The following is a 16,467-nucleotide window of genomic DNA, read 5'->3' as shown; positions in this document are numbered from 1 at the left end:
GTTGATAAGGCCTCTGGTCCGGACGGAATCCCAAATGCAGTGCTAAAGGTGGCAGAACAGATCACTTTCAGAGTGGTGCTACAAAACTGTCTTCCCCAATCTGTGGAAAACGGCGAAGTTGGTGCTACTACCGATACCTAAGAAACATCATCGTTTAGACCCATTTTTCTGCTGAACACCCTCGATAAACTTCTGGAGGGGATAATATTCAAAAGAATTATCAGCTACACAGATGGCGAAAGTGGACTGTCGTATAGACAGTTCGGTTTTTGGGAAGGAAGATCCACGGTGGACGCCATCCGAATGGTGACAGAGTACGCGAACCGCGCATATCAAAAGAAGTGGACAGGTGTTCGTCATTGCGCCATTGTGACGTTAAGAATGCCTTCAACAATGCCAGCTGAGAAGCTTAACAAAATGCGTTTTCCCAATACCCTCTGCAAAATAATAGGAAACTTCTTCCAAAATCGAGTCTTGACGTACAAAAGCGAAACTGGGTTACTATCTGCTGCCCTAACAGCGGGTGTTGCACAGGGTTCCAAACTCGGACCTGTGCTTTGGAATGCCCTATAAAATGAGGTGTTAAGGCTGAAACTACCAGCAGGCGCGCTGATAGTTGAATTTTCAGATGCTATCGTGCTCATGATCACCAGCGAAACAATCGAAGAGGTAGAAGACCTTGCAATGCAACGGTGTCCGTAGAACGGGTTGGCATCTGGATGGAAGCCTAGCTCACCACAAAACCGAATTTCTGCTCGTGACCAACAGAAGAGTTGTGCCGCACATGCAGATTACTGTTGGAGGACACACGACACCTTCAAAACAGCAGCTGAAATAAATACAACGGAGTAATGGTCGACAATCGCTTGAATTTTGGAGTGCTTGTAAAATATACCTACACATAACACACGACGTATTACAGAACACGACACATAACGTTGTTATTTACGGAAAAAGGATATAAAGTAACCTTTTTGTCGACCGGTTTCGGGCTCGATGTTGATGAGCGCGCTTGTAAAATACTGTTGTGAAAATGCATCGAAAGTTATCGATTAATTGGCCTGGAGATTATGCCGAACTGCCATGGTCAAAAGAGTAGCAAGTGCTCTGTCGAAACTTCGATACGGAGCAGCGGCCTGGATCTCAGTCATAGAGGTAGAGCGCAACCGATCCAAATTACGGAGCACACATCGGCTGCTAGCCATTCAAAAATAATGTGCATACAGGACCATATCAGCAGATGCTCTTGTCATCGCGGGCATGATTCCCATCGACATAACTCTGACCGAAGATAACGAATATTACGTAGCAAGAGCTGTTAAATGAGTGCGTAAAGCTCAAAGAGCAGCGTTAATGCTCAAGTGGCAGGAGCAATGGGACGCATCCAACAACGCAAGATGGACACATAGGCTGATCCCGCGACTTTAAAACTGGGTAAATCGGAAGAATGATGTGGTCAACTTTTACGTTACGGGCCATGAGTGCTTTAAGCAATACCTTTATCGATTTAATCTTATAAGCTCACCATAGCCCGGAATACGTCGAAACTGAGAAATCGCTGAACATGCTTTATTTTTCTGCCCCAAGTTCGTTTCACGACGTCAAAAACTTTAAAATTTGAACACTGTAAATGTTGTGAGTAAGATGTGTCGCGACGAACATTCTTGGTGTGCTATAGTCGACGAAATATCGCGAATCATGCACGATCTAGTACGAATTAGGAATCTTCAGTAGGAGAGCCTAGGAAGACAATGTCGCACTGTACAGGAATCTCACCAGTTCGGTTCCCGCAAGGAAGCGTATTCTCATAAGTTCTGTGAACGTAATTTTTAATGGAATTGGGCTGACTATCGACCTATCTTCCTACCTAAGGATCCGGCGTCGATTGACCGACGCATAAGGTTGAGATAAAAGATCTCCATTGCTGGCGATCCGGAGCCAGCGTCATCACTTGCTGTCAGTCACTGTCACTGCGAAACCATTGACTTTACAATGTCTCGGCAAAAACTCAAACAATATTTTCATCGAAGATATCTAAACTCTTAAGAAAAATTGTAAAGCAGACACTGCTTAAACATATTCTTATATAGTTCCACGTTTGTGATCCAGTTCCCAGTTTTCGCGTCAACAACGCATATGTGCCCCAAGTTTAACACCCGTACAACAATACGGATTTGATGTTTGAGTTGAAGATTCGGATTTTAGTTCGTAGAGAAAATTGGCTTGAGCGCCAGATGTTTTGGAAACTCGCAAACGCTAATCGAGATTTTCTGATGTTTCGATGTCTATCTTGGTACCACCATCAGGCGTAATCTGGCTAACAAGATACTGGAAGCACCCCACTTTCTCAACCAGTTTTCTAGCTACCACGAAATTGGAACGATTTTCTGTGTTGATTTCCATCGATTTGGTCTTTCCGATATTCACTTTGAGGCCTGCTGCCTTGGAGCTTTCGGTGAGGTCGTCGAGTTTGCTCGGCATGTCTTGTTGTCTTTAGCAAGCAAAACAATATCGTCTGCCAGGTCAGGGTCGTTCAGTTCCTCAATTGTCGAAGGATTCCACGGCAACCCTCGGTTCGGTCTACAGCCAATCGATTCAGTCATGATCTCATTCATTGTAGCATCGATTTTCTCCTATCCTCCTGACCAGGCTTCCGAAAAGTACAGCTTTACTATGACAGCTTTTTTCTTGCCAAACAAACTATCTCGGTTTTTCTTACCACTAGGTTTGCTGCTGTACCGACCGTCGGTAACGAATCGAAACGCTTCGGCTACATCGCACACGTGCGGCAACGCAGGCTGTATATGAAAAATCGGCTCAAAGCTTGCGCGGCCGAAAATGTTGTGCTTTAAGCTGCAGCAAACCCAACCGACAGTTCCGTTTCCATCCCTTCATGCCTCCTATTTCGAAAATTATTTCATCCTAACTGTAGGCTGCAGGGCGTGACAGTTTTGGGCAGGACTGTCACGGGTGACTGTCGTGCCCACACCGTACCCATGCCCGTTCGTATGCGCTGCTGCTCGGTTTGAATAGATCGAACGTGCCATCTATTCGAACAGAGCAGTAGCATACGACCGAGGCGTAACGCGACGTGTGGTGCCGGTGCACCTTAGGCGAAAAGGGAAGGGGAGGGTGATTGAGGCGATCACCAGCCGCAGCAGGTAGCTTGAGCTTCAAGCAAAAGGAAAATTCATACGTACGTTCGAAATCAACTCGGCCCGAGCTTGGATGATAATCCAAAGCGAATCTCGGCTACAGTCGGACGGAGTTAGCAGTACTGTCATGCGCATTGAAAACTGTCACGAAGATATTCCCTAAACTGTCACGGAACATAAGCTTTCATACCAACGAACAAACTTTAATATGAAGTAAAACAAGGCTTCGTTGTACATCGTGCGACCGCTCCTTTTAAAACTGTCGGAGAAGAAATATTCAGAAAGCTTTCATCAAGAATACTGTCGTTTGGCAGTACTTTTTGGAAGCCTGCTCCTGACTATCGACCATTGTAATTATTCAGGTTTGAGTTTTTTTAATTGATAGAAAGGTATTTAGTTTAATTTCTAACTTTCGAAAATAATTATATTTTTTTTCTTGGGAAATTCCGGCTTGCAGTCTATTTTTGATCAAAAACGATTTTTGTTTTATGTATCCAACGTTTCAATCCGTTTTGGATCTTCTTCAGGGGCTAAAAAATTGTATTTTTCAGTTTATTTTTGGCCGATTACAAAATATTTGTTGTGAGATGTTTTCCTAAAAAGGGTCGTTTTCTTATTTTTGTCGACACGGCTGGTCTTGTAAAGCTGTCTATTTATGTGTTTTTTAAATTTTCCGAATTTATTCGTGTTTTATGACAATATGGTGCAGTGATTGACTTACTGTGTTAGGTGTTTCTCGGATAAAATCGGGTTGTCCGGGGATTTTGGGATAAACTTTCCTCAGCATCGAAACTTTGGAACAGTTTTCACTTTTCACCTTTTGTTTTTGTTGTTTCTAAATGTCAGCTTGTTCTGTGTTGTGTGTAGAGTGGTGTTTTTTATTTGTGTGTTTATTTTTGTGTTTTGGATATTCGTTAATTGATTGTATAGTTTTGAAAATATTGGCATATGTAGGATGGATGTTTCCTGTATCTTTTTTAATGTTTATAGTGTAAGGTGTGGTTTTATGTGGCAACTTTCCAGCATTCGTGGTTTTCCTTGGTTGTCTCCCCTGTCGATGATTCGGCTCCATCGATGTCGAACAGGTGGTTCATAGCTATCTCGTGGTTTAGGAGTGCAGTTTGTTGTCGGAAGAAACATTTTTTTAACCTTGAAGAAGATCCAAAACGGATTGAAACGTTGAATACATAAAACAAAAATCGTTTCGCTCTAAAACAGACTGCAAGCCGGAATTTCCCAAGAAAAACACAAAAATCAATCGATCCCCAAATATAAAAGAAAATAATTATAGCAGTTGCCATTTTTTTCAAGAAGTTTTTTAAAATAAATGAGGGACTTAAGGATTTAATTTTTACCCTTTAAGGCATAGTGTTGTTTTAAAACAATAATTAATACAGGAAACCTATTTTGGCTCTATATAAAAATCGTCAGCATTCTTATGTGGAACGAAATTTCAACCATAGAGGAGCGTGCCGCTTACGGTGGACTTGACAAACCGCTGGAGCTCATATAATTGGTTTTAGGTAAAACTTTTCCAATACAAAAGGTATGATAGGCCATCATTAAATTACCTTTCCATTTGAGTAAAAAAAAATTCTGTTCAGTTGATTTTAAATTATCGTAATTTTAATTTGTATTCAAACTTATTGAACACCCTGTAGTGGGTTTGCTAGTAGTTCTCTTCTAATAGCCGTACATCTGCAATCATCGGGTTTACAGACACGTTCCACAGGGTGGTGAAACTACTTCCCGGAACACTGTTTAGTCTCCGAAGTAGTCCAGGTCATTCCTTCTTTATTGCCGGATTAATGGGGTCACTCCCGAGACCACCCTAGTTTTTGTTGAAACTTACGTTTTCCCCTGGTGGAAGATCGATCCGATCCAGCAGCAACCGCCATCGAAGAACCAGAACAGTTTTTTTCTATTCTGTTCGCTATGTCCAATTCGCGATGGATAATTGTAGAGAACAATAGGATGGTGATGATGGTGACAGTACAATTGTTTACATCATCACACAGTCAAGCGAGACTACTTAAACTAGGTTCGTGGTAACACAATAGTGTTGCCAGAAATTATGAGTAGTAATCTCATTTTACTCATTGAGAAATGAGTACTTTCCCTGTTAGGGAATATGAGTAAGTAGTTATTTAAGGACTTGACGAATGATTCCGAATAAAAATTAACTCTATTCCACCACTGAAACCTGCCTTGAATCTTTAATTTTCAACAGTTTTGTTTCATCAGATCGCAAAAATTCTTGAAATATTCCCGTGAGGGTGGCCATCATAAACATTACAGTTCTTTTCCATTTGGTTATCAGGCTTAAGCTCTTGAAGTGCATCCCGTTCTACATTGTTTCTATCGCTTAAGTGTGGTACCAGTGCTCCTTCACTAGAAAAGCCTAGGAGGACAACGTCGCATTTCCCGGGAATTTCACCAGTTTGGGCACTACATAGAAAGCGTTTTCTCATAACGTCGACGTATTGAGAATACGCTTACTAGGCACTGTATTTCATACCAGGTATAGTCCTATTTGCTGCTGGTAGTGTTCGTAATGTTATTGGTACTGGTTGTTTCATCAACACTTTTTAGTTTTGAGAAAATCAACCTCAAAACGACCATGTTTGTCGACCAGGGCTGCCCGTTTTTTGTACCGAGAGATTTTGAGGTTAATTGTCAAGTCTCATATGTGCACGCTCTGCAAGTGTGCGAAAGAAATGGCAAAAACAACTCTATTGCTCACCAATTTATCGACACAACCCAGAGTGGAGCTGTATACTCTTGACTCAAAAGTGTGTTCTAAAAAAGGGTGATACGGTCAAAATTTGGTCAATATGAACTTGACGTATTTCTTTCAATTTTGCATTTAAAAAAACCTGAACACCCCTCATTTTGAAGGTGTGTGTGTGTGTAGAATGTTGCTCCTATTTTGATTTTGGAATTCACTCTTCAGTTGTCAAAATGCCGTCCAAGGAAGAAGAGCAGCGTATAAAAATTTTGCTCGCGCATCGCGAAAATCCGAGCTACTCGCACGCAAAGCTGGCAAAATCGCTCAAAGTTGCCAAATCAACCGATACAAATGTAATCTAAGTGTTTGGGGAACGTTTGTCGACAAGCCAGGAAGTCTGGATCGGGGGGAAATAGAAAACCGGAAGCCGCTGAGACGACAAAGAGAGTTGCCGTTAGTTTAAAGCGAAACCCTAACCTCTCTCTCCGAGATGCCCAAAATAAGCTGGGTGTATCGTCTACAACCGTGCATCGAGCCAAAAAAGAGCCGGACTATCGACTTACAAGAAGGTAGTGACTCCAAATCGCGATGATAAACAAAATACGACGGCCAAAGCGCGATCCCGGAGGCTGTACACGACGATGCTGACGAAGTTTGACTGCGTGGTAATGGACGACGAAACCTACGTCAAAGCCGACTACAAGCAGCTTCCGGGACAGGAGTTTTATACGCCAAAAGGAAGGGGAAAGGTAGCAGATATTTTCAAGCACATGAAACTGTCAAAGTTTGCGAAGAAATATCTGGTTTGGCAAGCCATCCGTACTTGTGGCTTGAAAAGCAGCATTTTCATAACTTCCGGGACTGTCAACCAAGAAATTTACGTGAAAGAGTGTGTGAATAAACGTCTGCTGCCTTTCCTGAGGAAACACGGTTGTTCTGTACTGTTTTGGCAAGATTTGGTATCTTGCCATTACGGTAAAATGGCCATGGAGTGGTACGCCGCCAACAACGTGCAGGTGGTTCCCAAGGACAAGAACCCTCCCAACACGCCCAATTGAGAAATACTGGGCTACCTAAACGGAACCTAAAGAAGACCCAAAAAACTGCTAAGGACGGCAGCAGTTCAAGGCAAACTGGTTTTCTACGGAATATTTTTCCTGAACTTTATACTAATCATCACCGATTTACACGCGTTTTCCCTTGACCAAATTTTGACTGTTTCACCCTTTAGGCTATCTAACGAATATGATTCTAAATTTTAACCTGTTCTGTAACGTTTTAAAACAGCACGCATTCTCCAAATGAAAACTAAAGTTTTTAAAGCGTGATAAATCAGAAAGAGCTCTAAAAGAAGGTGTGTTTTGAAAAAAAAAAAAAACTTAAACACGCACAGTTTCTGCAAACTTGAAAGTGCTAATTTTGCCCACTATGGCCATCATGACCTCATTCGCTCAAACTACGAGCCATAATCATGTTTTTGAAGAAATTTGAAAAATTCCACTTTGATATACACTAGATTTAAAGGAAAAAATCCACCGAATCCTGGTTTTAATTTCAGGCAGACAACTCCAGCAAAATAAACGCTTTAAAATGTTTTTGTGTGGTTGTTATATTTTTCCTCATTTTCTCATGTCTGCTTCCATTTTTTTCTTCCACTCCGAAAAAAGATTGCTTCCTGTGAAGGAAAATTTCCTGTGCCGCCAAGTGTTTAAGGTAAGATACATGTTACAGGCTCGCTTTTGGGTTTTCCACTCCGGTTTCTTCGTGTGATTGTTGTGTATGTGCGTGTTTTTGTGTGTGTGATATGTTTCAATAATGAAAGAACAAATTCAAGGTGCTTTGCAGGCGTGGAGCATCCCTTTGGATGGTACTGTTTAATATCCATGAATAATAAGTTAGAACGATGGCTGTAAATGATACAGTTTGTGCTTATTTAAAATCTCTGAAACAATTAATTTCTCTATCACATAACAACTATATTATTCCTGATTCTACCCACCGTACGATGATGGGCGATACTAATTAAGATAATTAACAAAACGATTTTTTACCTAATCCAGTTTGTTGCTAATAATTTACTTTCATTACGAACTCAGTAAATAATGGTGGTTTCCTGCAAAAAAAAGGGGGGGGGAAGCATTTAAAATTTAATTCACTCTCGACAACAATCCGATTCCGGAAATTATCGCACACACGCCATCGGTGTCAGTTGAGCTATCTGCTGGATTTGTTTGTCAGGCAAGATTCAGGATGTCTGTCTGTTGGTTCGTTCATGTGACTTTTCCCATGTAGGAGCATATTTGAACTTATATCATTCGGGAAAAAGGTTGATTTGCGAAAGCACTGACAGACACACTCACACACTCACTTCCTGTATGTCTGTCATGATTCGCTGTTATCTCTAGCGCTGTCTCTAAAGGTTGACAGGTGTAGAATGACGGAGCCTTTAAGCCCAGAACAAATTTTCGAGTTAAGGTTTTTTCGGAAATTTGTAAACAGGTTCAAAATTTTGTATTTAATGCTTTAATGCAATTTTTAGCATAAAAATCGTAAACTAAACATCATCTATTTAAAAAAAAACTTACCTAACACAAGGCACAATTTTCCAGCAGCCTTGGCTTGTCGGTTAAAACATAGACTTCTAAGCCAGAGGTCATGAGATGAGATGAGATGACGAAAAACGAAGGATATAACACCAGCGAGTGTTAAAATTTATCGCCATGATCCCGACAATTACTTTCCAACTCACTCCCGTTAGTCTGAATTAAAACCTAAGTCAGTTGTTAGGACATCGAGCGAAAACGCGAAAAGCTCGCTGCCAAAGTCAAAGCCCAAAATTTGGACTGTTTCAATTTCAACAACTAAATCACCGAAATGAAAACAATAAACCTTCCGCAGTTTTCCCTCCAGTTGTTTTCGATCGGGGACTGGCGGAAGTCGAAACCAATTAATTTTAACAGCCATGGTTTGTTCGACCAACCGAACCGCATTCGGTATCCGTTCCGTTTGCGTTTTTAGGAACGGTGCTCCTGTCATGTGGAACGACAGTGGAACTGATCCCCTTTCAATTCAAGGTTGGGAAAATTTTGCTGTTCGGGGGTTTGGGTTGTTTATTCACAATTCCATTCCTAGTAGTTTTCCCAAAATGAACAATTTAGCAACATTTGTTTGGGCAAAAATTAAATAAAGGATCGCTGATTGAAACCATTTAGGCCATGGGTGGCCAACATTTCCAACAAGCGGGCCAAATTTCAGAAATGGGATTGGATGGCGGGCCACAAAAACAAATAGTTCTGGAGTATTCATATAAAAATTATAACAGATTTTTGAAAAAGCTATGGACAAAACATTTGCCTAGGTCACATCGAGTATAGATTCATCTTAATAAGTCATGATAAGTTTTTGTTACTTGCAAATTTTTACATATTTCACTCCATATGAAAATTGTAGAAATATTATGCAATACGAAATTAATAATCCCTCCCAATTTATGTTTATTTTCATGGGATTTAAAACCTCCTCGGTTTATTCATCCCAAAAATGTGAAATCGAGTGACTACAATAGACATCAAGTCAATTTTATGGATATTAAACTTAAAAAAATGACCGCCCATTTTCCAAAGTTTTCAAGTTCACCGTTCTCATTAGAAAAAATTGATAGACAAAATAGGGAAAACTGCAGAATGGAATTGTTGAAAAAAAAAACGGTCACAAGATTTTGACACTCAAAAGAATTTTTATTTCAACTTATAAATGAGTTTGCACCGATGAATCAATCATAGGGAACATAAAATCGGGGTTTTTAATGAACTTTTGTTATATCATAAAAAATAATGATTTTACAAAGTACGGACCTTAACATCAACTAAATTCAACTTTTTTTTTTAAATTCTCCAGTATTTCGATTTGACAAGTGTATTGGGAAAGACTTCTTTAAACAGGATTAATACGAATTTGATTGTTTTGTAATCATTGCACCTTCTTTAAGGAAAACTTTCGCAAAAAAAGTCGTTCTTCTGAGAGATTTGTCCATACCAAACCGATTTTAGTTTAATTATATCTACTACCCAACTGTAAAATCTTTCTAGTTTCTCATTATTTGTGTTCATAACTACAAACCACATTGCCAATTAAAATATATTTGGATTTGGTTTAATTTTCAAAATTATACCCTTTTCTGAAAAGCTGGGTAAAAAATTACTAATCAGAAAAATTTACAGAGCAAACTTTCGATAAGTTACATAATTTGTAAAAGTTTTTAAATTTTTATGGATAAACGAAGGTTTTGAAATAGAGTTCAGGTTACGTATGGTTGAAGTTGTTGTAAAAGTATGATTTCAATAATGATGTCGATATAATTCGGTTATTGAAAAAAAAATTAAACGATATTGATAGTGTCTTACTATCTTTCTGAGGCTATCCAAACTCCTCAATATTAAAACTAGAGTCCGCTTGAACACTCTTCATAAATACTAATGATATGTTGTCACCAAAACCCAATCGGAATACTTTGAAAAATGTGTGATGAAATTTACAGTTAATTTGTCAAATACCGTACAATTTTGATATTTTAAAAATTGTAATTGTAATAATTTTTTTCAGTGACGGTAACCTTATTTGAAAAATCATATGAGGCCCTTAGAGCCAAAGAAGCATAACTGCAAAAATTTTCCATTTTGAGTAAATAATGCCAAATGATTCTTCAAGATTCAAATTGAATTTGGTGATTTTTTTTCAGATTTTTAATTTACGTTCGACAGAAAATTGCAAATGTTCTAAAAACGTATGGAAAATGGCCACTCACAACAACTTAAAAGCGTGTTTTCTCGAAATTAGTTTTAATACACTTTTATTCCTTTGGTTTTTATTATTTCAAAGAAATTTTCAGATCTTTGTTTTGAATTAAGCTAGTTTTGATTCAGATATATTTATCCTAATGATATATGAAGAATAAGAAAAAACGTCCAGTTCTTAGAACATGTCTTTTCCAAAATGAGCTTCGCGGGCCACAAAAAGTTGGTCGCGGGCCATGGTTTGGCCACCCGTGATTTAGGCAATCACTATTACTTGTTTTTAATTTTTCTTAACAACTTAATGCAGCAATAAAGGTAAAAGTTATAAGAATACTTCTTAACTTGTTTGTAGAAATAATCTGAAGAAATTTCATGGGCAAAATGATTTCTCGCAAAAGAGGTTTTTCAGGTTTTTTGAAATAGAGATTCTGGAACAATTCTTGTTTATGATAGAGAATTTCTTAAATTAAATCCAAAATGACAAACCTGACAAAAATGACAAAAATAACAAAAATGACAAAAATGACAAAAATGACAAAAATGACAAAAATGACAAAAATGACAAAAATGACAAAAATGACAAAAATGACAAAAATGACAAAATGACAAAAATGACAAAAATGACAAAAATGACAAAAATGACAAAAATGACAAAAATGACAAAAATGACAAAAATGACAAAAATGACAAAAATGACAAAAATGACAAAAATGACAAAAATGACAAAAATGACAAAAATGACAAAAATGACAAAAATGACAAAAATGACAAAAATGACAAAAATGACAAAAATGACAAAAATGACAAAAATGACAAAAATGACAAAAATGACAAAAATGACAAAAATGACAAAAATGACAAAAATGACAAAAATGACAAAAATGACAAAAATGACAAAAATGACAAAAATGACAACAATGACAAAAATGACACAAAAGACAAAAATGACAAAAATGACAAAAATGACAAAAATGACCAAAATGACAAAAATGACAAAAATGACAAAAATGACAAAAATGACAAAAATGACAAAAATGACAAAAATGACAAAAATGACAAAAATGACAAAAATGACAAAAATGACAAAAATGACAAAAATGACAAAAATGACAAAAATGACAAAAATGACAAAAATGACAAAAATGACAAAAATGACAAAAATGACAAAAATGACAAAAATGACAAAAATGACAAAAATGACAAAAATGACAAAAATGACAAAAATGACAAAAATGACAAAAATGACAAAAATGACAAAAATGACAAAAATGACAAAAATGACAAAAATGACAAAAATGACAAAAATGACAAAAATGACAAAAATGACAAAAATGACAAAAATGACAAAAATGACAAAAATGACAAAAATGACAAAAATGACAAAAATGACAAAAATGACAAAAATGACACAAAAGACAAAAATGACAAAAATGACAAAAATGACAAAAATGACAAAAATGACAAAAATGACAAAAATGACAAAAATGACAAAAATGACAAAAATGACAAAAATGACAAAAATGACAAAAATGACAAAAATGACAAAAATGACAAAAATGACAAAAATGACAAAAATGACAAAAATGACAAAAATGACAAAAATGACAAAAATGACAAAAATGACAAAAATGACAAAAATGACAAAAATGACAAAAATGACAAAAATGACAAAAATGACAAAAATGACAAAAATGACAAAAATGACAAAAATGACAAAAATGACAAAAATGACAAAAATGACAAAAATGACAAAAATGACAAAAATGACAAAAATGACAAAAATGAAAAAAATGACAAAAATGACAAAAATGACAAAAATGACAAAAATGACAAAAATGACAAAAATGACAAAAATGACAAAAATGACAAAAATGACAAAAATGACAAAAATGACAAAAATGACAAAAATGACAAAAATGACAAAAATGACAAAAATGACAAAAATGACAAAAATGACAAAAATGACAAAAATGACAAAAATGACAAAAATGACAAAAATGACAAAAATGACAAAAATGACAAAAATGACAAAAATGACAAAAATGACAAAATGACAAAAATGACAAAAATGACAAAAATGACAAAAATGACAAAAATGACAAAAATGACAAAAATGACAAAAATGACAAAAATGACAAAAATGACAAAAATGACAAAAATGACAAAAATGACAAAAATGACAAAAATGACAAAAATGACAAAAATGACAAAAATGACAAAAATGACAAAAATGACAAAAATGACAAAAATGACAAAAATGACAAAAATGACAAAAATGACAAAAATGACAAAAATGACAAAAATGACAAAAATGACAAAAATGACAAAAATGACAAAAATGACAAAAATGACAAAAATGACAAAAATGACAAAATGACAAAAATGACAAAAATGACAAAAATGACAAAAATGACAAAAATGACAAAAATGACAAAAATGACAAAAATGACAAAAATGACAAAAATGACAAAAATGACAAAATGACAAAAATGACAAAAATGACAAAAATGACAAAAATGACAAAAATGACAAAAATGACAAAAATGACAAAAATGACAAAAATGACAAAAATGACAAAAATGACAAAAATGACAAAAATGACAAAAATGACAAAAATGACAAAAATGACAAAAATGACAAAAATGACAAAAATGACAAAAATGACAAAAATGACAAAAATGACAAAAATGACAAAAATGACAAAAATGACAAAAATGACAAAAATGACAAAAATGACAAAAATGACAAAAATGACAAAAATGACAAAAATGACAAAAATGACAAAAATGACAAAAATGACAAAAATGACAAAAATGACAAAAATGACAAAAATGACAAAAATGACAAAAATGACAAAAATGACAAAAATGACAAAAATGACAAAATGACAAAAATGACAAAAATGACAAAAATGACAAAAATGACAAAAATGACAAAAATGACAAAAATGACAAAAATGACAAAAATGACAAAAATGACAAAAATGACAAAAATGACAAAAATGACAAAATGACAAAAATGACAAAAATGACAAAAATGACAAAAATGACAAAAATGACAAAAATGACAAAAATGACAAAAATGACAAAAATGACAAAAATGACAAAAATGACAAAAATGACAAAAATGACAAAAATGACAAAAATGACAAAAATGACAAAAATGACAAAAATGACAAAAATGACAAAAATGACAAAAATGACAAAAATGACAAAAATGACAAAAATGACAAAAATGACAAAAATGACAAAAATGACAAAAATGACAAAAATGACAAAAATGACAAAAATGACAAAAATGACAAAAATGACAAAAATGACAAAAATGACAAAAATGACAAAAATGACAAAAATGACAAAAATGACAAAAATGACAAAAATGACAAAAATGACAAAAATGACAAAAATGACAAAAATGACAAAAATGACAAAAATGACAAAAATGACAAAAATGACAAAAATGACAAAAATGACAAAAATGACAAAAATGACAAAAATGACAAAAATGACAAAAATGACAAAAATGACAAAAATGACAAAAATGACAAAAATGACAAAAATGACAAAAATGACAAAAATGACAAAAATGACAAAAATGACAAAAATGACAAAAATGACAAAAATGACAAAAATGACAAAAATGACAAAAATGACAAAAATGACAAAAATGACAAAAATGACAAAAATGACAAAAATGACAAAAATGTCAAAAATGTCAAAAATGACAAAAATGACAAAAATGACAAAAATGACAAAAATGACAAAAATGACAAAAATGACAAAAATGACAAAAATGACAAAAATGACAAAAATGACAAAAATGACAAAAATGACAAAAATGACAAAAATGACAAAAATGACAAAAATGACAAAAATGACAAAAATGACAAAAATGACAAAAATGACAAAAATGACAAAAATGACAAAAATGACAAAAATGACAAAAATGACAAAAATGACAAAAATGACAAAAATGACAAAAATGACAAAAATGACAAAAATGACAAAAATGACAAAAATGACAAAAATGACAAAAATGACAAAAATGACAAAAATGACAAAAATGACAAAAATGACAAAAATGACAAAAATGACAACAATGACAAAAATGACACAAAAGACAAAAATGACAAAAATGACAAAAATGACCAAAATGACAAAAATGACAAAAATGACAAAAATGACAAAAATGACAAAAATGACAAAAATGACAAAAATGACAAAAATGACAAAAATGACAAAAATGACAAAAATGACAAAAATGACAAAAATGACAAAAATGACAAAAATGACAAAAATGACAAAAATGACAAAAATGACAAAAATGACAAAAATGACAAAAATGACAAAAATGACAAAAATGACAAAAATGACAAAAATGACAAAAATGACAAAAATGACAAAAATGACAAAAATGACAAAAATGACAAAAATGACAAAAATGACAAAAATGACAAAAATGACAAAAATGACAAAAATGACAAAAATGACAAAAATGACAAAAATGACAAAATGACAAAAATGACAAAAATGACAAAAATGACAACAATGACAAAAATGACACAAAAGACAAAAATGACAAAAATGACAAAAATGACCAAAATGACAAAAATGACAAAAATGACAAAAATGACAAAAATGACAAAAATGACAAAAATGACAAAAATGACAAAAATGACAAAAATGACAAAAATGACAAAAATGACAAAAATGACAAAAATGACAAAAATGACAAAAATGACAAAAATGACAAAAATGACAAAAATGACAAAAATGACAAAAATGACAAAAATGACAAAAATGACAAAAATGACAAAAATGACAAAAATGACAAAAATGACAAAAATGACAAAAATGACAAAAATGACAAAAATGACAAAAATGACAAAAATGACAAAAATGACAAAAATGACAAAAATGACAAAAATGACAAAAATGACAAAAATGACAAAAATGACAAAAATGACAAAAATGACAAAAATGACAAAAATGACAAAAATGACAAAAATGACACAAAAGACAAAAATGACAAAAATGACAAAAATGACAAAAATGACAAAAATGACAAAAATGACAAAAATGACAAAAATGACAAAAATGACAAAAATGACAAAAATGACAAAAATGACAAAAATGACAAAAATGACAAAAATGACAAAAATGACAAAAATGACAAAAATGACAAAAATGACAAAAATGACAAAAATGACAAAAATGACAAAAATGACAAAAATGACAAAAATGACAAAAATGACAAAAATGACAAAAATGACAAAAATGACAAAAATGACAAAAATGACAAAAATGACAAAAATGACAAAAATGACAAAAATGACAAAAATGACAAAAATGACAAAAATGACAAAAATGACAAAAATGACAAAAATGACAAAAATGACAAAAATGACAAAAATGACAAAAATGACAAAAATGACAAAAATGACAAAAATGACAAAAATGACAAAAATGACAAAAATGACAAAAATGACAAAAATGACAAAAATGACAAAAATGACAAAAATGACAAAAATGACAAAAATGACAAAAATGACAAAAATGACAAAAATGACAAAAATGACAAAAATGACAAAAATGACAAAAATGACAAAAATGACAAAAATGACAAAAATGACAAAAATGACAAACATGACACAAATGACAAAAATGACAAAAATGACAAAAATGACAAAAATGACAAAAATGTCAAAAATGACAAAAATGACAAAAATGACAAAAATGACAAAAATGACAAAAATGACAAAAATGACAAAAATGACAAAAATGACAAAAAT

General features: G+C 33.7%; 1 protein-coding gene across 2 annotated transcripts in view; it reads left to right on the top strand.

The window, feature by feature from the left end:
• The window catches only part of LOC129743716 (calbindin-32), a 266,038-nt gene that overhangs the window by 227,669 nt on the left and 21,902 nt on the right, over positions 1-16,467 (top strand). For both annotated transcript variants that reach the window (XM_055735839.1, XM_055735838.1), the window contains exon 10: positions 7,551-7,596. In XM_055735839.1, the coding sequence (XP_055591814.1) occupies positions 7,551-7,596 (46 nt within the window). The remainder of the gene's footprint in view (positions 1-7,550; positions 7,597-16,467) is intronic.

The sequence above is a fragment of the Uranotaenia lowii genome, chromosome 2 (genome assembly GCF_029784155.1).
Source record: "Uranotaenia lowii strain MFRU-FL chromosome 2, ASM2978415v1, whole genome shotgun sequence".
Classification (NCBI taxonomy): Eukaryota; Metazoa; Arthropoda; class Insecta; order Diptera; family Culicidae; genus Uranotaenia; species Uranotaenia lowii.
The sequence above is the reverse complement of the archived record's forward strand: the minus strand, read 5'-3'. Positions and strand labels throughout refer to the sequence as shown.